General features: G+C 38.8%; 1 protein-coding gene across 1 annotated transcript; it reads left to right on the forward strand.

Annotated features, from left to right (window-relative positions):
• arl5a (ADP-ribosylation factor-like 5A) lies at positions 1-26,838 on the forward strand. The gene is made up of 6 exons (XM_052016657.1): positions 1-359; positions 7,623-7,683; positions 14,824-14,971; positions 18,320-18,403; positions 23,342-23,493; positions 24,937-26,838. Exons 1-6 carry the CDS (start codon positions 314-316, stop codon positions 24,983-24,985), a joined length of 540 nt encoding a protein of 179 aa, XP_051872617.1. The 5' UTR covers positions 1-313; the 3' UTR covers positions 24,986-26,838.
• Positions 26,839-26,901: the final 63 nt, after the last annotated feature.

Genomic DNA, 26,901 nt, shown 5'->3' on the forward strand with positions numbered 1-26,901 from the left:
CAGGACCCGGGGCTGGCGCGCAGGCGCAGTTCTCACCGTGTTGGTCGATGAGAGTCGGAGCGAGAAGCTGGTAGCAGTTGTCCCCGTTGGCCTCGCTTAGGATGGCTCTTCCCACGGGCCATGCGTCGCTGACCGGCAGCCAGTGTTAGGATACAGCGTCGCGGCTGGCGCCTTGGACGCGGAGCTCTCACCCGGGTGTTGCTGCTAGGTGGAGAGGGGCTGCCGCTGTAACCAAGCGACTGACAGCAGGCCCCGGGCTCTACCGGACTTGTGGCTGGCGAGACGGTTACTACAGGCCCCGCCTGCCTGGAGAATGGGAATCATATTCACCAAACTGTGGAGACTCTTCAACCACCAAGGTGGGCCCAGATCCCGATCATAGCGGGCTCACTGACACACATTCCTACCGGACTCAGCCTCTGGTCATTTGGGTTTGACCAGTTGCTGTCCTGTTAATTTACTTATCACAGTCTTAACTTGATCTCCAACTGAATACCTGCCACATGCAGTCCCACTCTGTCACTACTGAATCCAGTTACATCCTATTTATTCATTGTCACAATTTCAGGTCCAATGTCTCTGTCATATTCCTATCAGATTAATACAGCTCTGCTCATTATTTGTTTCTAAGATTTGGTATCTCCAGATTTTCAGTGTATAATTCATCCACTTGAAATTTCAGACTTATTACTGTTCAGCCTCAGTAACTTACATCTGACATCTTGTCTTACTCTATTTGGATAAAAAACAGTATTAGCTGGACTGAGTCTTATTTAAATATGGGGGCATAATGCTTATTGTGATATACTTTTCTTATGATCCCTTTTGTGCAATTCATGCACATTCTTAGTCCTGTGTCTTGCCTCCCAGTGTTTTGACTTTGAACTTAAACCTCTTATTTTCCCCACAAAACTTCATAGATAATTTCATTTCTGTGGCAGTGTTTCCCTTTTTCTCCAATGTGTTGACCATATCTAATCTCTCCTACTCCTGAGGAAGTCCAAACTCTGAGATATCAGTGCATGTGTTTTCTTGATGCTGCTTGACTTGCATATTGCTGTTTTGTTTTCTTTTTTAGAGTCATTTCATGCCACCCATTTTACAATATTTACTATATCCACTGCTATTTTTAACTAAAATGTCTATTGTTCTGCTGGACCTCATTTTGGAAAAATACAAATGACTACTTTTTGGAGGATGGTGTTTAAAAAAAAGTCTTTTTACTTTTACAAACATTTTCTCTGGTGCTTGTGACTGATGTTGCATTATCATGTGGGTCCAAGAGCAGTTCAGTTAGACCATAGAATATTTAATTTGAGCATGTCTGTTTAATGAGTTATACATTATAATAGGACTTGTTTCATTTGTCCAGTGATGTACTAATGTTGACTCTTGGGATAATTGGCAAAAGATGAAATGAATTTTTGCTTTTCCATGTGCATGTCATAAATCCTTAGTAAAGGTGTACAGATCCTCCCCACTTACGAAGCCAGACTTGTGTACAGCCCGTACATATGAATGAGTGTTTGGGAAACTGGTGGTATGGATTTGCTGGCTGCTGCGGGGCTGCAGGCATCTTCTGCCATGTGGGAATTCGGTTCACGCTCGCAATTCCAACTTGTGAACTGTTCAGGTTACAAACAGTTCACAAGGATGGAACCCTGTCATATCCTGAGAAGGAACCTGTGTGTGATAATAGTGATTCCTGTGGTGGATGGGCAGAGCATTATCAACGTTGATTCTGTGTACTTGTTCTTAAGTGTTTGGAGAGTTCCACTATTTCAGATTTGAAGAAAAGTCAGTGGAATAGTGAGAGTGCAGTCCAGTTTTGATGTGCAGCTTGTGTCGTTTAGGTGTCATCCTCATTTGAAATTACTGGTGCTGTATTAACTGCACGGGACATTTGTTTTTCTTTTAGTTAAGCCCAGTCAAAATGTTTCTTTCTCATTAGATGACTCTGTATTTTAAACATGGCCCTCCTGTGCAGGGCTCAAGGTGACTTGGCCAAGTACTTTCAGATTCCCTAAAGTAGATAAAAACACTTTTTATTTTCTCTTCTTTTATAGTACTGAAGTTAATTGCAAGTACTAATAGGAAACAAGATAAAACACTGCCTTGTTTCATGCATTAGTAAAAACACTATACAAAAAAACCTGAAAATAGAGAGTTCATGGGGAAAAAACAGAAGGATTATGCTTGATTTGTTCTTATGTGGAAAAATAAAAAGCTGTTTTGCTGTATACTGCCTGTACTGCATTACTAATGGTTTATGCTGCTCATAATTTGTGTAATACTGTCACTTTTTGATGATTAATGGTAGAGAATTGGAGAATACATATTGTTAATAAATTGGTACTACAACTTCTAGTAACTAATCTTATTAATGTCTTACTCTTCAAGAAAGACAGTAAACCTTAATGTGTGAAAAGTCAAAAAAAACTGCAGATGCTTAAAATCTGAAGTAAAAACAGAAAAAAAACTGGAAACACTCAGCAATTCTGACAAAGGATCTTCAACCTAAAATGTTAGCTCTGATTTTCTTTCCACAGATGCTGCCTGACCTGTTGAATGTTTGCAGCATTTTCTATTTAAAACCTGAAGGTTTATTACATGTAGCTGGTCACAGACATACAGTTGCAGACTACGAGAAGTAGTTAATGATACCAAAGTTATATTGCAGGCTGTGGGGTGCATTTATACACATTTTTATGATAACCATATCTTTGCAGTGGCAGAAAATATGTTGGATGACTTCTTGCACATCTTCAGTCACCAACTCTTGCAGTGGAGTTATATTCCACACGTTACACTGAAAATGATGTGAAGACGTCTGAAGAGAGCCACGATACGTGTTTGGTTTAAGGTCAACCATGTTTCATTTGAGACCATATTGAAAAGTCTGAGTAAGCTTCCTTCAACTTCCTAATGAGCTTGAATTGATGTTAATTAACAGTATTCATAATCTGAATTTGAAAGAAAGTCTTGTATTTAATTAGCACTTCTTTCAACCTCACGACATCCCGAAGTCCTTTACACCACTGAAACACCTTGAGTTGTAGTCACTGTTGTAACGTAGGAAATCCAGCAGTTAATTTGCACAAGCAGACTTGAATAGACCAGATAATCAATTTTATGATGTTGGTAGTGAATTAAGAATTTGTGATAAAGTTGTGTTTAGGAATTTAATCATGTGATTTTTATTTTGACTAAATACAATGTTTAAAAAAAATGAGAATGATGGAAAAACATAGGTCTGATAGTATCTATTTTTTATATTTAAAAATAATATTTTAGTTGCTTTTTCATTAGAATGGGAAGATAAATGCCAATATTGTTGAACTTGTTGCTATTGATAACCATATTTTAATATTTTTAGCTTTGGCAATAAAATGCACAAATGCTGAGTGCTATTGGTGTTAGATAAAAAGTGAAAACACTTTATATTACAAAGGCTTCATGGCTATGACTTCTCAGTTGCACCATGTGGCTGATAGTTTATGCAAGTAAACCACTAAGTGGCACCAATAGCATGGCTTGTAGAAGGAATAATGGGTGAACCAATTTTGTAAATGTTACATAAACCAGCCAGCCAGATGTTTTGAGTATTTTTTTTCTATTTTCTGTATCCATTGTTAGCATTATCGGTCTTGGGTCAGTTCTTGTATGGATTATCTTGATCTTCAACTTCATAAATGAACTGTCTACTAGTTGTGTGACATTAGTGTTTGATACCAGACACTTGGGTAAAGCAAGGATGTTAATCTTTGGACAGTTTAGTGCTATGGGTTGAGGTGACATTCACACCTATCAAATGTTATGGCATTATTATGAATTGAGTTTATACCTGTTAATAGGGTAATTTATTTTACATAGTCAGTTACAGGCAGTTCCTGGGTTACGTAAGGGTTCTGTTCTTGAGACCTAGCTGTAAACTGATTTTTTTTTGTACGTCAGTGCAGGTCAGTAATAGAAGTGATTGGCAAGAGGACTTTGGTGCATATTGGATGTAGACAGCATGGATTTAGTTTATCTCAATCCTTAAGCAATGGTGTATTTTACATGGAATGATGTAATATGTCCTGGGTGTATGTAACTACTGTCAATCTGTTCTTTAATGCTTTAATTTGTTATTGCAGTAGATTTCTGCAAGTCCACCCAATGATTTGCCCCCAAGACCAGGTTTCACAAAAATCAAATTAAATGGGATTGGAAACTGGAAGCTGTTATCAGAATAAAATTGCTCCTTATTGTTGAATAGTGTCAATTTGTTAGACTGTAGAGCTATTTCATATGACTGCATATACTTTCTATAATTCTTTCATTTCATCAAATATCTTTGGTGTTCATCCTAACAATACCCATAGTTAAACTAATGGAACATATACTGTATCCAGTTGTTAATGAATACTAGTTTGCATTTCTGTATTGAACTTTCCTATCTTGAAAAATTATTTAAACATTTATGGGAGAATTTGCGTAAAGTTGGATTTCCATAAGTCAGGTCTTCTGTACCCAGGGTGCACCTGTAATTGAGAAATGGACAAAAGCAGGAATTGCTTGGTTTAACTTTTTTTTCTAGGCAGTCTTCACCACCATACAAAAGTTGTTACTCCTTTTGTTTGTTTTAAAAAGGATAAGAATCAATAGCAATACTTTAGATGATCAAAATATTTTGTAATAATTTCTAAGCCTTTCAAATGATCATATTCAGCAGTAGAGCAGGCTCAAGGGATCAATGACCTTCTGCTTTTATTTCTTAGGATTTTTCACTTTCATTCTTCAAGATGCTGCCCAGCCTGCTGATTTCCAGAATTTTCAATTGTATTTAGCATGCATTCAAGCTCTTTTGGTGTGCAGAATGGGACCGTAGTTAGCAGAATGGGATGGTGCAAGTTAGGATATGGGCAATTTAGGATGACTGCTGATTCACAGAGAATGCAAGTTTGAGGGGCTGGCCTAATGAATTTAAGCAAGTAAGAGCAGAGAAAGCTCCACAGCCTCTCGGGCAGGCTCCGTCGTTCAATAATTTTGGTTGTTCTACCTTTATTTTGTATTCCCATTCTGCTGTTCCTTTAGTGCTCAAACATCAACCTGGAAAACAACAAACCATCTATTCTTCTTTGCAACAGATAATACCAAAAGATTCAGTCTCTTGACTGAAAAAAACCTCATCTTTCTTGAACAGTAGTTGAAAAGAGAAAACTTGGTACCAGCTTCTTAAGATCAATTAGTGTGGACAATAGATGTGGCCCTTCTCAGTCATATCCTGTGAATGAGCAGATGTTGCTGAGAAGGGGTCTTATTTCAAAAGCTAATCAATGGTTGTGTGGAGGAGGGTGTGGGAAGGTTACACCAAGGTTTGTGATTATGAAATATAATGGGCTGATGAGAGAAAGAAAGTTTGTATGTTATTGAGTTCTCTTTCTTTTATTCAAGTAAAGCAGGATTTCGTTTTTGTTTGATAAGTTTCATTGTGGTGTACACAATACGTGTTCCACAGTTGTGCTGGTATTGTCTTCTATTATTATTTCCTACCTCTAATCTAACTCATTTATTATTCAGAGTAGCAGATCCAGGACTAAACAAGTTCACAAAACCCACTAGCTTGCACTGAAAATGTTAATCCCAGTTGTGTCATAACACTGGAAAAACCCACTGACTCCCACAGTTACCTTGACTACACCTCTTCCCACCCTGTCACTAGTAAGGATGCTATCCCCTTTTTGCAGTTCTGCTGCATCTGTTCCCTTGATAAGGCTTTCCATCCCAGGACATCACAGATGTCCCCTTTTTTTTTCTTTCAGTAAACGGTGTTTTTCTTCCACCACCATCAATGCAACCCTCAACCACGTCTCTTGCATTTTCCATACATCTGTCCTCACCCCATTCCCCCCTCCCCCCGACATAACAGAGACAGAGTTCCCCTTGTCTTCATTTACCATCCCACTAGCCTCCGCATCCAACACGTCATTGTCCACAACTTCCACCAACTCCCAACAGGATCCCACCATCAGGCACATCTTCCCCTCCCCCTCCTCCTACCCCCTCCCCCCACCCCACGCTTTCTGCAGGGATTGCTCTCTCCCTGACTCCCTTGTCACGCATCCCTCCTCATTGATGACTATCCAGGCATCTATCCTTGCCATCATACAAAATGCTACACCTTTCCCTACACCTCCTCCCTCACCACCATTCAGGGCCCTGGATAGTCCGTCCAGGTGAGGCACTGCTTCACCTGTGAATCCGAAGGTGTCGATTATTGCATCCACTGCTCCCGGTGCAGCCTCCTCTACATCGGTGAGACCCGACGCAGATTGGGTGACTGCTTCATCAAGCACCTTCGCTCGGTCCAGTGCAAAAGCAAGGATCTCCTGGTGGCCAGCCACCCAATTCCACATCCCACTCCCATACTGACGTGTCTATAAACGGCCTCCTGTACTGCCACGTTGAGGCCAGATGCAGGTTGGAAGAACAACACCTCATATTCCAACCTGACGGCCTCAACATCGATTTCTCTAACTTCTGGTAATCCCTCCCCTCTTTACCCCCCTCTTCCCTCCCATCCCCAGCCCCACCTTCCCCCCTTTGTTTTCCCTCATTCTTGCAGCCCCCTCATCCCTTTTTCCCCTTTCCCACCTCCCTCCCTATATTCCGTGGTCTACTGTCCTCTCCTTTTGGATTCCTTCTTCAGCTCTTTGCCTCTTCTACCTATCACCTCTCAGCTTCTTACATTACTCCCTTTCATCCCCCTTTCCCCTCTCACCTGAACACACCTATCACCTGCCAGCATGTGCTCCTCTCCCGATCTTCTTATTCTGATTTCTGCCCTCTTCCTTTCCAGTCCTGATGAAGGGTCTCGGCCCGAAATGTCAACTGTTTATTTCTCTCCATAGACGCTGCCTGACCTGCTGAGTTCCTCCAGCATTTTGTGTGTGTTGCTGGAAATAGATTTGTTGCTTTGCATGTCTTTCTGTCCGATAAAGCTTTATGAGAAGCTCCATTTATGTTTTTGGCACACTCTTTACCTGGGCTTAGTTTTGATTGGTAAAAGTGTGCCCTTCCAAACATTCCATCTTTTTGTATATCTCATAAAATTGTGTATTGCAGTAATCTAGATTGTAAAGAGTATGTGTGCTTATTCTATGGAATCAGTAACAGCAATCTGATTTACTCTGTAAGATCATGTAACATGGAAGATGTTGTTATTCAATTACCAGAAATCAGAATATAAACTACTATTGTGCAAATGAAAAATGTAAGTATTTTGAATTTCAGTGAATGTTTTTTGTAGCCAGGTTAAATTGAGTGAAGTGCACTGAGAAATTCCAACAGCATAGGGGTGAGAATTAGTGGTTTGGATATCATTTTCTCAAATCCTCAAGTCTTGCATTCATCTCCTTATGATGGAAGTAACTCCATGTCTGATGATTGTACACAGCGAAGATCGTCCTACATAAATTGTCATCTCTTGAACATTCTGTCTAAAGCAATTCAAATGATTATTCGCAAAACTGAAAAAATCCTGCAAGTTAATTACGTAACATTTGATTTTTTTTTCATTGGTTTTATAAAATATGCTTATGCTTTTGTGGTCCATTGAATCTGATTTATTTCTCTTTTAGAGCATAAAGTGATTATCGTTGGGTTAGACAATGCTGGGAAGACAACGATTCTTTACCAGTTGTAAGTATAGTACGTTCCAGAAAGCTTTTCTCCTTTTATATTAACAGGATTTGGTATTTTTGAGCAATGCAGCTTTATTTAATTTTCAATGAGGTGTACAGAGGGACCTTGGATGCAAGTTCATAGCTCCCTGAAAATGGTGATACAGGTGGATAGGGGAGTGAAGAAGGCATTTAGCTTGCTTGCCTTGGGTATTGAGTACAAGAGTTGGGACATCATGTGCAGCTGTTTGAGACATTGCCTAGGCCACACGTGGAATATCGTATGCTGGTTACCACATTGTAGAAAGGATGTAGTAGCGCTTGAAGGAGTGCAGAAAAGATTCACTAGGATGTTGCCTGAAATGGAGGGTTTTAGTTACAAGGAGAGATTGGATAGCCTGGGATTGTTCTCACTGAAGCACAGGAGGCGGAGGGGTGACCATATGGAGGTTTATATGGAAGAAGCTGCCAGAGGAAGTGGTAGAGGCAGGTACAATCACAACATTTAAAAGACATTAGTACATGGATAGGGAAGGACTGGAGGGATGTGGGCAAAGTGCAGGAAAATGGGAGAGTTGTTAAACCACTACTTAATTCACCGCCATGCCCAACTGCTCACAAGAGCCGAGGGGGAGACGACTAGGTGACCCTGTTTGAGGATGAAGGGAGTTTAGCAAGTGCGACCAGAAGTGTCCCGCTCAGGATGAAGAGACTGGCCCTGTGACACTGGCTCGACTCCCGGGGACTCCGAATGAGAGATAACGTAGAAAGGCATCTTGGTGGGTGTGGATGAATTGGGCCGAAGAGCCTGCTTCCTTGCTGTACTACTCAATGACTCTAAATTAGGTACAAGGCCTGACACCAAAGTGCACGTGGTGATGAATGCTGAACTAAATATCCCTGCAAGTATGAAACAGTGGCTGCACTATTTGATTTGCCACCCTGTCTGCTGTAACTTGGTATAATCATTGATTTGGGTAGATTTGGTGGGCAATGTAATCTGGCTTTTGTTCCCAATATATTGTTTTCTGTTTGCTTCTACTATTTCACTGTGATCTATATAAGAGCCTGAAGATTTCTGATTTTTTTAAATATATAAGTGAAATCCAGCTAAAATCGACCAAACCAGTGCAAGTTGGTTTTAAAAGCAGGTTAGGTTGAACGTGAGTTAACTTTGTGACCTTTAAATCTGGTTCCAAAAAACATTCTGAAACTAGCAATGCCTCTGGATTGGAAATTGAAATGGTGTTTTTGGGAGTACAGGCATGTTAGGCAATTTTTTTTACTCGTTTACTAAGAACTCAACAGTGTATGCCTCGGTATAATTATTTTTCAATGATCTTTAAGAGTAGCTTTCACTGTTGAAGGAATAGATGTAGAAGGGTGACCTTTGTGGTGAAGGATTTCAATAGCCATTAATACACATCTCCAAATTAAAAATATTTGCTCTTGACTTTTAAACATACTAGGAATTGCTTCAGATACTTTTCTTTTGCTTGGTAGGAAGGAACAGAAGGAAGTAAGGAAAGCAAGAAAGCATGTTGCTTTCATGTTGACTCTTCTGTTAATTTAGGAAGCAGCTTGGCCACTCCAAACAGCAAGCATTGTGTGTGTGTCCCAGGAAGGGAAAGTGCTGGGGGAATGTTGTTAAATGGAGTTTGGAGAAACGGGAAACAATTTTATTTGAAACAACAATTGTGTATGTGGAATCAATCTGTAGCATAATACTCTTTGCTGTGCCAGATAGAATCCACTGGGCTTGTAGTGTAGGAAAAAGAGAATCGATTTCATGATTTTGGCATATGATCCATCGTTCCATGACGTTGGAATACTACTGCCAGCATTCTTAGTGACATGGATATACTATCCTTTGTTTGACTGGGATACTTAGTCTACTGCTCACCTTGTCTGTTATTTTCTCAAAGGTTGTGAGAGCATTGAAGAGGAACTAGCCTTTCCAGAGTTGATATATAAAGAATTGTGTATAATTTGAGTAATAGTTTTCTATCTTGCATGTGCCACACTTCCTGATGTTAGCTTTCTTTCCCTCTTTGGCTTTCACCCTACTGTTAATGTGCAGAACCTGGATAATTCAAAAGCAAGCAGCCTGCTCTTTGCATTATTCCTAATCAATGTATGAATAGCCACTGTTTAACTCTATTCTCTGCAATGTTATCCATTTGCTATGTTTCCCTTTTGTTCCTCTTCAACCAACAAATGAAGTGTAACGTTGATCCAGGTTATCTGACCTACTAACAAGCAGTTACGATAGTGGCTATATCAACGGAGTGGCCAGCTGGGGAGAGAGCAGGACTATAGTATTGAGATAGAGGATTAGCCAATTTTGTACTGAATGATAGAGCAGATTCTTAGGTCTACTTCCTTTATTTTATGTTTTTGTTTTCTGATGAGGGTATTGGTTGTCACCCCACTCCAAAGAAGGTATAGCTGTAAAATGTAATCAGGTTTCCATGTTAATCATTTAGCATGTGACCTTTCCTATGTGCCAATATTTTAGTAATTAGTGCAGAATCTGCCAGACTCGTGTTTATATTTCCTGAATGGCGCACATTGTTGCTGCAACTGCAAGGTGACTGATGGGCAAGTATCTAGTGGCACAATCCTGCCTGTTGTACTGACCATTTCCACAAGGTCTGTTAGTGCAGCGGGTAACTAAGATGTTTTTCAGTTCTTGAAAATACCATTTGGTTCTAAATCCAGTCACACTTTTCATTTGTGTGTAAATGTTCTCTTACGGAATGTATAAAATAAGTATAATATTTTCATGTTTTAACTTTCACCATTGTATACAAAACTGTTTTAGAGCTAAGTACAAAAGTAGAGAAATCTTGCTATGAATGAAAGGTATTGGTGAGATCTAGAATACTTTAAGTTTTGGTCTTATCAATGGATGGTTTTACTTCCATTTGAGGCAATTCAGGAAAGGTTCTCCAGGTTGATTTGTAGGAAGAAGGGTTTGTCTTGAGGAATAGTTGAGCAAGTTTGTCTTATACTCATTGAATTTTAAAAGGAATGAGCGGAGATCTGATCAAGTTCCTTAAGATTAGAAGGACTGACAGGATAAACGCTGAGAAGATGTTTCCTCTAATGGGGAATCTATAAGTAAGAGACATGGTTTAAGATCACTCATTTAAGATCCCTCTTTTTTCTGGAATTAAATTTTGTAAGTTGAAAAAGCTGGAAGAAATGTGGTGTGGACATTTGGCAAAGTGTATTCCTGTGGACTCAGCATAGAGTGATATTAATTAGAGTGAAAAATAACAATAAAAAAATTATGTGTGCCATGGAGTTATTGGTATTTTGAAGAAAATTCTTGATCAGGTGTTAGTAAGTGTCCTTCAAGACGGTAAACCCATGAAAAGTGTCTGGCCCAGACAGCGTACCTGTCCGAGTGCTGAAGATCTGTGCAGACCAACTGCCTGGTGTATTCAAGGACGTTTTCAATCTCTCGTTTCAATGGTCTGTGGTTCCAATATACTTCAAAAGGGCATCTATGGTACCGGTGCCCAAGAAGAGGACGGTGACCTGCATCAACGACTACTGTCCGGTCACACCTGCATCCACTATAATGAAGTGCTTCAAGAAGTTAGTTATGGCGTGAATCAACTCCAGCCTCAGAAATGATCTGGATCCCTTTCAATTTGCCTATTGCCACAACAGATCAACAGCAGATGCAATTTTACTGACTCTCTGCTCTGTTTTGGACCATCTGATGAACAGTAATGCATACATCAGACTAATGTTCATTGACTGCCGCTCAGTGTTGAACACTATCATCCCCACCAAACTCAATTGTTTGACCTGCTAACCAACTCACATGTATTTGTCTGCGGTTTAATGTATTCCTCCTCATTGTCAATAGTACGGCTAATTTTTTGTTTCATTCTTTATCGTGTCCCTTACATTTACATACAAATTAAAATGGTGGCACTCCAGACAGTATTGAGGAATAGAGGCACTTTGGTGCATGTCTCTAAGAATCCCAGAAGGTACCAACATAAGGTGATTAAGAAGACATATGGGATGCTTGCCTTCATTAGCCATGGCATGGACTGTAAGAGCAAAGAGGTTATGAGACAACTGTTTTAAAAAAAAAATTAGTTAGGCCACAACTGGAGTATGATGTGAGTTTCTGATTGCCACATGATAGGAAGAACTGGAAAGGGTGCTGTGGAGATTGACTAAGAAGTTGCCTGAGATGGAGCAGAGACTGGATAGGCTGTGTTTGTAGCCAGAAACAAACTGCTGGAGGAGCTCTAGCTGTATTTGTCTTCATTTGGAGCAGGGAAGTATTGGGGGGGGGGGGGGGGGGGGGTGTGGAGTTGGCAGGGGTGAGATGTGGGGTAGTGAGGGAACCGGACTGAAGTATATAAAATTATTAGGAGTATAGATTGGGTAAATGGAGAAGAACTTTTCCCCTGAGCAGAAGTGAAAATGTTCTAAAAGCATGATTATCCCTTTTTTTTGGTTCTTTAGTGGAACCCATATAGCCTCACTTGCCGATCATTCTATCATAAGCTAAAGACCAAAAGTTAATTGCTCACCAGTAGTTGATATGGTCTGGTTGGGGTGAAAACCTTGTTCCAGTATTTTTTTTGTGACCTCTGCCTTCATTTACTGGGTTCTAATCTCCCTTTGTGAACTGCTAGCTTTCTGAAATATAATGTGTACAATAAAACTGGGAGTGACATAAAGAACAACAAAAAGATTGGACCCTGTTTACAGCACTTAATATCTATCCCTAAGTATTTTTTATTGTTGGAATTTTGTACCAAGTTCTGAATTTTATTTTGGGAATGATAGCCCCCAAAAATACTCTGGAAAAATACTTGAGATAATTATCATTAGTATCATTACTAAGTGTTAAATTAATTTCTTTTTTAAGCAAGTGGCTGCCTTGTACATCGGTGTTGTTTTATGTTTTTAAAGCTTTTGAAAGTTTAAGAAAACAATTGAGATGCTTAATTTTAGATTTTTGCAGTAGATGTTATTTGTCTTGGATTGAAGATTTTCAATAGCAGTATTTTTATCTTTGTAGGCTATTCACTGAGTATTTTACATTGACATTGTTTGCTGTTTGAAGAACATATCCTTTTCATTTATATGTTAATTCATGTTAGAAAGTTAAATATTACATGCTACATTCATGATAAGAAAAACAGTCCGGACACAGATTGCTAGCAAATCTGTGGGACTTAAATCAACAAAATTCAGACTATTGCTAAGTGTTGCCATACATTGAGTTTTGGATGGTACTCCAGTTATTGTAGTCCAAATCCAAACTTTTTTTTTCCTTTTTAAATTTTGGGTTTGAATGCTGTTCAGATTAATTGATTGAAAATTATCTCTGTGTGAGTGTTGTAAATTAAATTTGAGAAGCTCTGATCCAGTTATTGGTAGAGGTAAAACACTACAAATAAACAGTCTACCTTTTGTTCACTGGGTGCAATAGACATGCATGATAAACTTGCATTTTATCATTATCCGCTATATAAATGTCACAAGTACCTTCAAGGTGAATGGGGTGAACAGCTGTTGAAATAATTGGAAGTGGTGACTGAATCCTTGTCAAAAATTGGTTTACAAGATACTTTTATGGTAGGGGAACAAAGTTGCAAAAGGGAGGAGGGTTGGAATGTAGAGTGGGAATTTATATTTGCTCTTGTAAAGTGTTACCTAGCTTGTTGTCCTGCAATAAGGTGGACTTTTTCCAATGATTGAAGAGTTGGCTATGGTCGTGATATGAAATAGTAGTGGAAGGAAACTTGATCATTATGTTCAGAGGGAATGGATAGTCCCTTAAGGTAGAAAAGAATGGTAGGGCTATGGTCTGAGTTGGAGAATAGGACCGATTAGATTGCTTTAGCAGAGAGTCTGTGTGGGATTTAAGCAGAATTATTTCTATGATTCTGATTTTCTAGAACAAGGAGTTCTAGTTGGAAGATTAATTATTCAGGGGTTTGGAACAGCAAGGATTTTTTTTAACCAAGCATAATTGCAACACAATGAAATCCAATACTGTACTGATAATGCTTGAAGCAGGACATGGCAAAATTTAAGAATGATGAACAGTTAAAGGAAGGGATGATAAAGAAATATTAGAACACTAGTTCATGCAGTTAGAGCTACTAATCATGGTGGATAGGCAGCAACATTAATGAGTTGGCTAAACAACCTTTCCTTGTTTTGAAACTTCTGTGAAGTTGAGCTAGTTGCTTTTTCCGGGTAGATTTTTCGTTTTCATTCCATTTGGTTCTGTCACTAGGTAGTTATTGGCTCTCTTCTTCAAATCTAAGTTCATCTATCGGACAATCTTTAATTTTGAATTGGGTAGACCCCAAGACTGTGGGCCATAACCAGCTGTTCGGCATGGATGAAAATTTATCATGTAGGACAGCTGGAAAGACCAGGCAGCACATGATTCCAAACCATTTAATTAATCTACCGAATATTTGATATTGTAACCTAGCAAGTGATTTTAGACAAAAAGGAAAACAAGCAGACAAGGCATTTTCTCCAATTCTCCAAAGATTGAAACTTGAGTCATAGATGATAAGAGAAGAAAAATGTTTATTCACATAAATATTCAAAAGTAGAAATCAGTGATAAGCTTGAATCCAACTAGTTTCTGGCTTTAACTCCCTCTGGCAGCCCGTTCCAGGCACCTACCACTCTCTGTGTAAAATACTTGCCCTGCACATCCCCCTCTCACCTCTCAACTGGTTGTTGTTGAATCAGACCAATTGTCCTGTAAAAATGTCATGTGAAAGCAGAAACCATGGAACTGTAATGACATAGAGTATTAAACTTTGCAATAAAAGTAACTTTGAACTGGGAACTAGCTAGAATCAGCAATACTATAAACTGCTTAAAAATGTATCAACATTAGAGGGTTACAAGCAAAGACCATCATCAGGATGGTGGTGCTGTTTGAAGCTCACTGGTATTCCCCATTGTAATTTCTGAGCTATGTTATTAGAAGTTTATTTATATATGAGAGGATTTGTATTCACCCGAACAGTAGTCAACAGTAAGAGTAATGCAGCTTAAAAACTTATTTCTCCCGCTTAGTTTTGAAATTCACTTCCTTGCTGGGAATCCTAAAGATCTTGCCAAATGTTTATTTGTATCATTCCAGCTCAATGAATGAAGTTGTACACACTTCACCTACAATTGGGAGTAATGTAGAAGAAATAGTAGTGAACAACACACATTTTCTAATGTGGGATATTGGAGGTCAGGAGTCATTACGTTCATCATGGAACACCTACTATACCAACACAGAGGTAAGATTTAACAATGAGGATGGTCTGATACAGTTTTGATAATTTGGATATGAGCTACAGCTATCTCACATCTCCTTATGATGTGGTAATGCATTGATGTTCCAACCCTTCCAGCTAGAAACATGGGTGAAAAAATATTAAAATTAAACCTTTCTTTAGGCTAGGAATTCTAAGATCTCAGCCTTGTCCTGTTTCTTACAGGCTTTTGTTGGTTTTATTGAGTTATCTGCAAAGACCCCAGATTTCTTTTCTGTATTCTGTTGTTCACTCTGGATACATTTAACTTGAATTCATTAAATTCATCACTCTTTCCAATTTCATTATCTTGCACTGGTTCACATTATTTGCTCTTTCCTACTTGCCTCTTTTACATGGTTTGCACCTCCAAATAGTTTGTAAATGTCTGCCTTGCAGTAAAGTTAACATTTGCAAGTGTTGATAGTTTTTCCTCACCATGTCCAAATTCCCCATGGTCTAAATAGTGATAATCAGCATAAAACTCATTAGTAACCCATATTATTCTATTCACAAACATCTTCTGCGTTTACTGATTTAGCCCATATTTAATCTGCTTTTAAAGTGTACATCCATCTTGTACTTTCTACCGAAGAATCAGTTTATGGCAAGGAAAACAGCTTTGTTGAATACTGAAAAGATCACTGATAGAATTTTCAGTCGTCAAAGTCTGATCCATGAACTTTGTTTTTTCCAAGATGCTAAATCCATATTGATACCTAATTGTCTAAGGTGCTTTATTATCTCTCCAACCTTCCCCTCCACACCCCCCCCCCATTTAATTTAATGTCTCCCTACTGCAATTGTTATATCTAAACTTTTGCTGCGTTAACATAGAACGTAGAAGAGTACAGCACAACAAGTGTATAGCCCTTTGGCCCTCTATGTTCTTCTATGTTCTGCCGAACATGATGCTGAATTAAACTGATTCTCTTCTGCCTGTACATGATCCATATCCCTTTGTTCCCTGCATCTAACAGCCTCTTAAATCCCTCTATCATATTTGCTTCCACCACTACCCCTGACAGCCCATACCAGCCACCTACCACTCTTGTGTAAAACAAAACTGGCCCGCACATCTCCTTTAAACTTTCCCACTCTCGCCTTAAATGCATGCTCCAGTATTTGATATTTCTACCCTGCGAAAAAGATTCTGACTGTCTACCCTATCAATGCTTCTCATAAATACTTATATTGGGTTTCCCCTCGGCCTCTGACTCTCCAGAGAAAACAACCCAAATTTATCCAAACTCTTCTTTTATAGCTCTAATCCAGGGAGCATCCTGGTAAACCTCTTCTGTACCCTTTCCAAAGCTTCCACGTCCATCCTGTAATGGAATGACCAGAATTGCACACAATACTCCAAGTGTGGCCTAAACAAAGTTTTATTTAGCTGCAATATGACTTCCTTACTCTTATTATACTCAGTGCCCCAACCAACGAAGGCAAGCATGCCATACACCATCTTTACCACTCTATCTACTTTTAGCTGCTTTCAGTGAGCTACGGAGTTGGACCCCAAGGTCCCTATGAACATCAGTGCTGTTAAGGGTCCTGCCATTAACTGCATACTTTCCCCACTCATTTGACCTCCCAAAGTGCAGCCTCACACTTGTTTGCATTATGCTCCATCTGCCATTTCTCTGCCCACATCTGTAACTGATCTATATCCTGCTGTATCCTTTGATAACCTTCTAGTCTCATTAATGGGCACCTATTTAATCTCCTCATTTTATACAAAGATTTCTTATCACAGAATCAACTGTCTACCATCCTTGTTCTCATTGACCTTTATTTGCTTATAGATCGACATGCCTCTTCTCGGATGCTCTTCCTGTGCTGAAATCTTTGTAGACTCGCACCTCCTTATCTCTACAATCTATTCCCTGATTCCATTCCTTGACTTTTTTTGTAATTCCCACTGCCACATTGAAATTCCCTTTGTAAAACCCTCTTCATCTTCCACTCCTTCTTAAACCTACATTGACTAAGCTTGTATTTACCCATCTGAATATGTTTTGGCATTCATTTCTTTTCCACTCGCATACTTGGTTAAGGGCTGTGGAATGTTTTGTACACTAAAACAACTATATAAACAGCAGGTTGTGTTAGCGCATAGTGGCTGAACAATGAGGGACTACAACTTCAAAAACTAAAATCAGTGTGCAACTTAATAAAAAGCAGCACGTGTATCTACCAATTCATTGATATCAATAGAGGGAAAGTCTTAGTTAAAATTCATGTAATTTTGTCCATATTCTGTCTTTTGTATGTTACACTTAGTATTTCTAAACATAATTTACTTTTCTTTCATGCTTTTCAACTCTGGTAATATCCACTTCATTTTCTTCAACTTATCCCTTTCCTCCTCAGTACCCTTCTAAATTATTTATATTTGCATTCTTTCTCTTTTTCATAATGACTGTAAACTTAAATTCCACAGTATTGTTACTGTGGACAAGCCACTGACCTGCTGTATCAATTTCTATCTTTTTGGTATTTAGTCTATGTGCTTCTGTTTGCATGGATTCCTTGACCTTATAAAGAACATTGATCCAAAATTTTGTCCAGAGTTGTGTTTCACCATTATTTCATTGTGGATTTCAAATGCTGTTGTTGAATAGTTTAAAGTAGCAATTGACTTTGATCTTGTTCCATGCTCGACCTTCTTTTCCTATCACATTCCATCATCTGCAGACCTTTTTGCCCCTACATCTTTCACCTCCCAGCCTCCATCACTATTTCCATTGTTCCGTCCTTCACCTGTCTATCACCCCTCCTCACCTGGATCCACCTATCACTTGCCAGCTCTTGCTCCTCCCCTTCTCCTCACCTCTTTATACTGGTTATCTCTCCCCCATCTTTCTCTCCAGATGAAGGATCTCAACCCAAAACATTGACTGTTCATTTCCCTCTACAGATGCTGCTTGACCTGCTGAGTTCCTCCAGCATTTTGTATGTTGCTCCAGATTACAGCATCTGTAGCCTCTTGTGTCTCCACTTAGCTACGTAGTTCCTAGTTTAATTTCTCCTCCTGGTCTCGTAGACTACAGATGATGGATACCACAGTTTCTCTATTTGTGTACAAACCAGCCCACAAAGATTAAACTTGATCTCCACGGATATCCACTGGTCCATCAACATTATAATTCATTTTCAGACTATAATACATCTCTACTTCATATCCAGTTTTGGGTTTCAGTTAAAATATGCCATAAGTAGGTCTCTTTGTAACACAACCTTGTAGCTGGGTCTTATTAGTTGTATAACTAGTTGTGATTTATACTCTATAGCAAAATCAGTACACCTGTTTTAGCTCTTAATGTTTTTCAGTTTGTGATCGTGGTTGTAGACAGTATGGACAGGGAGAGGATAGCTATAACCAGAGATGAACTCTACAAAATGTTGGCACATGAGGTAAGCATTTTCTGTTTTATCCTATGGTAAGATTTCCCTTGTCACTTTCCATTTTACCAGCCTTCATATTCAGTGGATCATCCTCTCATTTCCAACAGTTCAAACATGATGGCATCATCAGATGCCTCTTCCTTTCTCCTCCTCTTTCAGCATTCTGCAGAAATTGTTCCCTCAGGAGATGTAACCAAGTACCTTTTTCCCTCCTTCCTCCCTGTGCCCCAAACATTTTCAATGTGAAGCAGCAACTTAGACCATAAGACAAGAGCAGAATTAGGCCATTCGGCCCATTGAGTCTGCTCTGCCACTTGATCATGGCTGATTTATTTTTGCCTCTCAACCACATTCTCCTGACACCTTTACTAATCAAGAACCTATCAGCCTCCACTTCAAATATACCCAGTGACTTGGTCTCCACAGCCATCTGTGGCAATGAATTCCACAGATTCACCACCCTCTGGCTAAAGAAATTCCTCCTCATCTCTGTTCTAAAGGAACATCCTTCTGTTCTGAGCCTGTGCCCTCTGGTCCTAGACTCTCCCACTACTGGAAGCATCCTCTCCACATCCACTCTATCCAGGCCTTTCAATATTCGGTAGGTTTCAATGAGATCCCCCCCCCCCCCCCTTTACCTTCTGAACTCCAGCGCGTACAGGCCCAAAGCCATCAAAACATTCCTCATACTTTAACCCTTTCATTCCTGGGATCATTCTCGTAAACCACCTCTGAACCCTCTCCAATGCCAGCACATCCTTTCTTGGATATAGGACCTAAAACTGCTTTCAAAACCAATGTGGTGTTATAAAGCATCAGCATTACATCCTTGCCTTTATGTTCTAGACCTCTCGAAATGAACGCTAACATTGCATTTGCCTTCCTTACTACCAACTCAACCTGCATGTTAACCTTTAGGGAATCCTGCACAAGGACTCCCAAGTCCCTTTGCACCTCCGATTTCTGAATTCGCTCTCCATTTAGAAAATAGTGTATGCCTTTATTCTTCTACCAAAGTGCATGACCGTACATTCCCTATGCTGTATTCCATCTGCCACTTTGCTCATTCTCCCAACCTGTCTAAGTCCTATTACAGACTCCCTGCTTCCTCAATACTACCTGCCCCTCCACCTATCTGTGCATCGTCCACAAACTTGGCCACAAAGCCATCAATTCCATCATCCACATCATCGACATATAACATGAAAACTTACTGACTCTGTTTTTAGTTTAGTGTACTGTATTCATTGTATATCATGTGGGGAGACCAAATGAAGAATTGTAGAACTCCTCCATTCAATCATTTAAAGTGATCCCCAATCACTTCGTTTCATTCTCTGTCTCGCCCCTTGACAGAGTCCTCCACAATGTTCTAAATCAGCTCAACATATGCTTGAGGAACACCACTTCCAACAGTTCCTTTAACCTGTCCTGTTTTTTACCCTGTTACAGAACTTCTTTTTCCTCTCCTGACTTTACTTTTCATCTTCAAACTTGGGTTCTTTCTTACTATTGTCAGTTCTGATGAAAGGTTATATTAGTAATCACTCTGGGTTTTTGAATGATTACAATCCAAGTGCCCAATGAAGCCTCATGAAACGTGCTTCTGGGTCAAAAAAAGTTGAAGTTAAATGACATTTTGAACTATTTTAATATGGGAGAACCTTTTGGTTGGAATAAGTAATGTATTAATTGCTCCACAAAGAGAAAAAGTGATTTGCAGCATGAAGGGAAATATCACCAATTTAAACCTGAAATTTAAAGGAACCTTGGTTCACAACTGGTGCATCTGATTTTTATTGGCATAGCTGATTACAGTGGCATGCAAAAGTTTGGGCACCCCTGGTCAAAATTTCTGTTACTGTGAATAGCTAAGCGAGTAAAAGATGACCTGATTTCCAAAAGGCATAAAGTTAAACATGACACATTTCTTTAATATTTTTAGTAAGATTACTTTTTTATTTCTACCTTTTACAGTTTCAAAATAACAAAAAAGGAAAAGGGCCTGAAGCAAAGGTTTGGGCACCCTGCATGGTCAGTACTTAGTAACACCCTCTTTGGCAAGTATCACAGCTTGTAAACTCTTTCCGTAGCCAGCTAAGAGTCTTTCAATTCTTGTTTGGGGGATTTTTGCCCATTCTTCCTTGCAAAAGGCTTCTACTTCTGTGAGATTCTTGGGCCGTCTTGCATGCACTGCTCTTTTGAGGCCTATCTACAGATTTTTGATGATGTTTGGGTCAGGGGACTGTGAGGGCCATGGCAAAACCGTCAGCTTGCGCCTCTTGAGGTAGTTCATTGTGGATTTTGAGCTGTGTTTAGGATCGTTATCCTTGTAAAAGCGATCCTCTTTTCATCTTCAGCTTTTTTACAGACAGTGTGATGTTTGCTTCCAGAATTTGCTGGTATTTAATTGAATTCATTCTTCTCTCTACCAGTGAAATGTTCCCCGTGCCACTGGCTGCAACACAAGCTCAAAGCATGATTGATCCACCCCCGTACTTAACAGTTGGAGAGGTGTTCTTTTCATGAAATTCTGCACCCTTTTTTCTCCAAACTTTCCTGCGTCCTCACCACAAAATTCAGTGTCATAAGTTTGCAAAGGAACATCTAAACAAGCCTGATGCATTTTGGAAACAAGTCCTGTGGACTGATGAAGTTAAAATAGAACATTTTGGCCACAATGAGCAAAGGTACGTTTGGAGAAAAAAGGGTGCAGAATGTCATGAAAAGAACACCTCTCCAACTGTTAAGCACGGGGGTGGATCGATCATGTTTTGGGCTTGTGTTGCAGCCAGTGGCACGGGGAACATTTCACTGGTAGAGGGAAGAATGAATTCAATTAAATACCAGCAAATTCTGGAAACAAACATCACACTGTCTGTTTAAAAAAAAGCTGAAAATGAAAAGAGGATAGCTTCTACAACGGGATACTGATCTTAAACACACCTCAAAACCCACAATGGACTACCACAAGAGGCACAAGCTGAGGGTTTTGCCATGGCTCTCACAGTCCCCCAACCGAAACATCATCGAAAATCTGTTGATAGACTTCAAAAGAGCAGTGCATGCAAGACGGCCCAAGAATCTCACAGAACTAGAAGCCTTTTGCAAGGAAGAATGGGCAAAAATCCCCCAGACAAGAATTGAAAGACTCCTAGCTGGCTACAGGAAGTGTTTACAAGTTGTGATACTTGCCAAAGAGGGTGTTACTAAGTACTGATCATGCAGGGTGTCCAAACTTTTGCTTCGGGCTCTTTTACTTTTTTGTTATTTTGAAACTCTAAGAGATAGAAATTAAAAAAAAGTAATCTTAAAATAATAAGGAAATGTGTCATCTTTAACTTTATGCCTTTTGGAAATCAGGTCATCTTTTACTCGCTTAGCTATTCACAGTAACAGAAATTTTGACCAGGGGTGCCCAAACTTTTGCATGCCTCTGTGTTGTTGATCCAGTCAAGCCTGACTTGACTTGGTAGAATTATTTGAAAGTCAAAAATCTTAAATGCCTGGAGCTATTTTTCCTACTTATCAAAGCAATGCTCTGTTTTTGATGGATTTTATTTCTGTTTATGTGCAAAGCTGAAAGGCTATTTGGTATCAGCCTGGCTGAATTGACAGAACTCATCTCAGTCAAAAGATTGTGGTTTTAGGCACATAAATTAGCCTAGCACTTGAGACTTGTATAATGTGCTGCATTTTCAGAGATTCAGTCCTTTGGAACATTATTCATGGAATTTGGGCATCGCTGCAAGCCCAACATTAATTTCTCTCATTCTCCTTGAAATAAATTGTTTGCTGGGTCATTCCAGAGGGCAGATAAAGTGCCAACTGCATTGTAGTGGATATGGGATCACATGCAAGCCAGATGGGCAAGGAGAGGATGGAATATATTTTTCCTGGTAGATGTTAGTGAAGCAGATTGTTGAAAAAATACAATAGTTTTATGAACACAGTTACGAGTATTTATTTCCAGATATATTTAAACACTTGAATTTGAATTCTCCAAGTGCTTTGGTGAAATTGAAACTTGTGATTCCAGATCAGTGGTCCACCAATTCAGTTGCCAGTCCAGTAACTTAACCATTATGCTACAGTACCCCAGGTTCTCTTCGCTGTTTCCTGTATAGGGAATACAAAATTGCACACATTACTTCAGTTTTGATGTTAGGTGTTCATGGGCATTCACATTGAAGCTCAACTTTTATTGTGTAACCATCCTTGTAAGTCACTGAATTTCAGAATGCACTGATGTTTCTGTCTATGGTGTTAAGGGCTTGTGTAAACGCAAACCTATCTGCTTCTAGTGAATTATCAGTCATTAGCCGCAAAGGTGATTTTGGTGTGATATCATTGCTATTCTTGTCCTCTAAACTTTCCAGGCATGCACATTGAGGTCCACTCCCTGGGCAGTTAATTTGTAATATGATGATTGCAAGATTCTATAGTGTCTTTAAAAAAAACACAGAAATTTCAGCATTTGCTGATGGTTGGACACCTACCTTGTTGAACATCGTATTGAAACTTGATCTCCTTACAGGCTTTGAAGATATTTTTGGATAGATTATATAGGCCATTTTGTCCCTACTATTTGTTGTTGAAACAAATTTCACGTGATTCTAGTGCACATGTTTAGTTGAGGTAATTGCCTCACCTAACTTGAATATTTCCTCTTTATCCTTTATCGTTGATGTAAAGTTGGACTTCTGCACATTTGAACAGATGTTGCATGATAAATATTAAAATATTATGCTTTCATATTGAATGAAATTGTACTCTCACTTGGAGTTCCATATTAGTGCTATTTCTGCAAAATTTCTTTGTGTATGGTAAAATTATTTGACAATCCTTTGCATTTGTTCATAGCCATTTATGAAAAAGTAAACTTTTAAAATCCAGTCTATATCATTTTCACAAAAGAATGACGGTGTCTTGTATTCTGCAATTCAGGATCTGAAGAGAGCAGGACTGTTGATCTTTGCAAACAAACAAGATATTAAAGAATGCATGACGGTAGCTGAAATCTCTCAGTACCTTAAGTTGACCTCAATTAAAGATCATCAATGGCACATCCAAGCTTGTTGTGCTCTGACAGGCGAAGGGTAAGTGTTTAGAATTTTAGTCTCTAATTGCTTTTGGTTATGTGTAATTAGGAAAACACATCGGCCAGTCATGGATTTTTTTCTTTTAATGATCTTTGGCTATTTTAAAGTAACATCTTTTGCTTTTTGAGCTTATAACAGTGGATATTCTATCACAGTACACTTTTCTGACATTAAACTTCAAGCACTCGGGGTAAAACAAAGCACCCTTTCATTTGTCCTAATGGCATACTTTGACCCTTTATTTAGAAAAGTAAGGCTTAATTTTAATGCTGAACATGGGTCTAGAGCTATGTAACAATTGGCTTAACCCTGTATTTGCAATATTAATTTCAGTTGGGAGAGGCTTTATTACAAAATTCGTTTCTAGAAACCTGAAGTAAAAACACTGCTGGCAATGTTCAGCAGGTCAATTAGGGTTCATGGATAGAAAGGCAGGATTAATGTGTCAGGTTGATAACCTTTCATCAGAGCCATCATTAAGGGTGCTTCATTAATACTGCTGGACTTGAATTCTAACCAGGTCCTGAGGAAGAACTGACTGGAAACGTGATGCATACCTGAATGTTTCTTGGCCTTACTTGTTGCAGGGCTGCACATCACCTTCAGGATTTCTGCTGCAGTGGAACTAATTTGTAGGACACATCACATCAACCACATCACATCTCAACCTGCATCACCTCCACTCCAGACCCAAGGTCACTCCAACTTCAGTCGTGAAGTTGCAGTGTGCAGATGCTTGCATATCCTCCCTTTTGGAGACGGAGCTCCAAGTCATTGTCAATTGATTCAATGAAGCACCTTGTACGTAACATCTGCAAAATAACCTGTCCCTACTCTAAATGCTGCCCCTTGACAAAAAAAATGTCCAGTCAAGCTCCTGGAAAACATGTACTGATTTCCAAAACTCTGGAACCACCTCTCAGTGAAGGCAGACGTAAGAGATGAAATTCATCTTTGCCTTCATTGTTTATAAATGTATAGTAACTATTGCTGCAGAAAGGCCACCTTGGTTCCTCTTTTAATTGGGGGTATAAAAATTGCAGATGAGGAATGTTTGCTGAAAACAACACTTTTAATGAAGCAAGGGTTGGAATTTTACATTTGCAAACACATGGAGGCTGTTGCCAGTTTTGAAAAGTAAAAATAATAACACTTCTAAAATTCTTCAGCTTCTTGCAGTGAGATTGATGATACATTTTAATAGGATGAAAAGATGGTTTGTTTATATTAAAGGCCTTTGTAATATGTAATTTTTTTTGTATTTGTTGCTGAGCCTCAGTTAATTCCCATTAAAAAAAAATTGAACAAATACAGATTTAAAATGTTTTCAATGTTTTGTCTTCTTCAGTGCCCTTCTTTTGAGGAATTGATGTGAACTCTGGAACTCTTCAGTCCAAAATTGAACAGTATATGCAGTAATTGTTCTATCTCCCTTCACAGGTTATGTCAAGGATTAGAATGGATGACATCACGACTTAAGGTCAGATGACCTCCACAGATCAGGATGCATGGACCATTAAAATCTGAACTGTATAAATCTTCCAGCGGTAACAGCTCCATGCTTGCTGGATTTATTGGTATTTATTTTTAAGACTGAATAAAGTTTACTACTTTCGCACTTGCTACAAGTACATGTTTGGAAAGACTTTCCTAAGGATCAAGATTGAGTTGAAGACTCTGACTTCAGTTGATCATTTGTAGCTTTTCTTTTAAAGATGGCTGTGATTAATTGACTTTTTTTTCTTTGGAACCAGCACATTCTGCTCAGGGTAGAGTTTTATAGTATTTGGTAAGTATTTGGAGGGGGAGAAAAGTGATTTGTATTCCAGCATTATCAACTTAATTGCTCATCACTTTTTATTTAATAAAATAAGCTATAATCTCAATGGAACAGTGTTACACTATTTATAGCTGAAAACACCATGTTCTGACTGAGCTACCAGTTGCTGTTTAAGTCTGGTTACGGTTGATATCGCTGTGCTCTGAGGAAACTCAAATATTATAGCCATTTTTCTTCGTTTTTAGAGTGAACAGCAAGCTGTATGTTTTATATAAAATTGTCTAATCTGCAAAAAATTGCTTTTGAGTATGTTGCATGCACAAGGTAGATTGGTACTAAAATTCACTAAAAATATAATCGACATTCTACTGGGAAGCAGGTGGAAAAATATTTGTTTTGAATTGTATTCAAGGTTTTCCATTTAAACACTAACATCTCCGCACACATTCTTTCTTAAGTAAAGTTATTATGGACAAATTGGAAAGATGTTTTAATATAATTGTACGGTGTCTTTATTGTGAATATTAACATTTCAGCACAATGAGACTGGTTGTTTCAGCAGCAGCTGGAAAACACTACCAACTTGTAAATCTCATTCTGCTATACCACCATCAGAAAGTAGTTGTGTTTTTAGGATTTGGAACAAAAACTCTTCCTTTTAATCTGATGGGGGTTGAACTTATCTTGCAGGTTTGGGCTAATTGAAGAATGTCATCATACAGTGAAGTTAGAGTATTGTTTTAGTGTGTTTTCAACATGGCATTATTTGAACTGTCAGGAAATGATTTAAACAACATTGATTTGGAGACTATATCATTTGGGTCCTAATTTTAAATAATTGCAGTACAGTTATTTAAGTTTTGTCATATCAGCCTGACATGAAACAACTGTGTGTGAAATAAGAGTTAAAGTTTTACTTCCTTTAGAGACTGGGATTTGTGGGTGATGTGATCCGTAGTGAAGGCATACTTGAAGATTATGAGTTCTATCATTTCAAATTACTTATGCCAATGGACGTTTTTTTAGATAGGTGGGGCCAAAGTGAAGAGAAATCCCAAACTACTCAATCCAGAATGTTGATCTTTTTGAGAATACTGTGATGCATTCTTATTGAGTGAAAGACATTGTATTAAACTCCATGGGGGAAATGTCATTTCTGATGTATATAATTGTGTGCAATGGTGGCCCTCACTCAAACAACCCCAAGGAAGTTGATAATGCAATTGGTATTCTTTTTGAGGAAAAAATACTGCTTGTGCAAACATTCAACTTCAGTACTAGAACAAATTGAAAATGCAAGAAGCACCAAATGCACTTGGATATAAATGGCTGTACTAGAGGTTTATATATTCTTCCCCATGTGATCAATGCACATTTCATGAAGTGAAAATGTTCTAGACTGGTAAATTGACACAATGTGAAATGACCAGCTTTCCTTTGCTTCCTGTAAATTACTGAATTATGATTCATAGCATATCTCTCCTAGTTCAAGTTTGCGCAGGATGAAACTTTTTAATTTTTGCAACAATACACATTATGAAATAAATTTATGTATATTGTGAATTTATTTGTGTGAAAGTAATCTATGAGTAAACTTGGATTTCATGCACCCAATGAGCCAATTT

Source organism: Pristis pectinata, chromosome 1 (genome assembly GCF_009764475.1).
Source record: "Pristis pectinata isolate sPriPec2 chromosome 1, sPriPec2.1.pri, whole genome shotgun sequence".
Lineage (NCBI taxonomy): Eukaryota > Metazoa > Chordata > Chondrichthyes > Rhinopristiformes > Pristidae > Pristis > Pristis pectinata.

Bases quoted from the DNA above. Each gene is read 5' to 3' on its own strand.
- arl5a (XM_052016657.1), top strand. From the start codon at position 314: ATGGGAATCATATTCACCAAACTGTGGAGACTCTTCAACCACCAAG. The intron at 360-7,622 runs GTGGGCCCAGAT...TTTCTCTTTTAG, and splicing joins GAGACTCTTCAACCACCAAG to AGCATAAAGTGATTATCGTT. The intron at 14,972-18,319 runs GTAAGATTTAAC...AATGTTTTTCAG, and splicing joins CCTACTATACCAACACAGAG to TTTGTGATCGTGGTTGTAGA.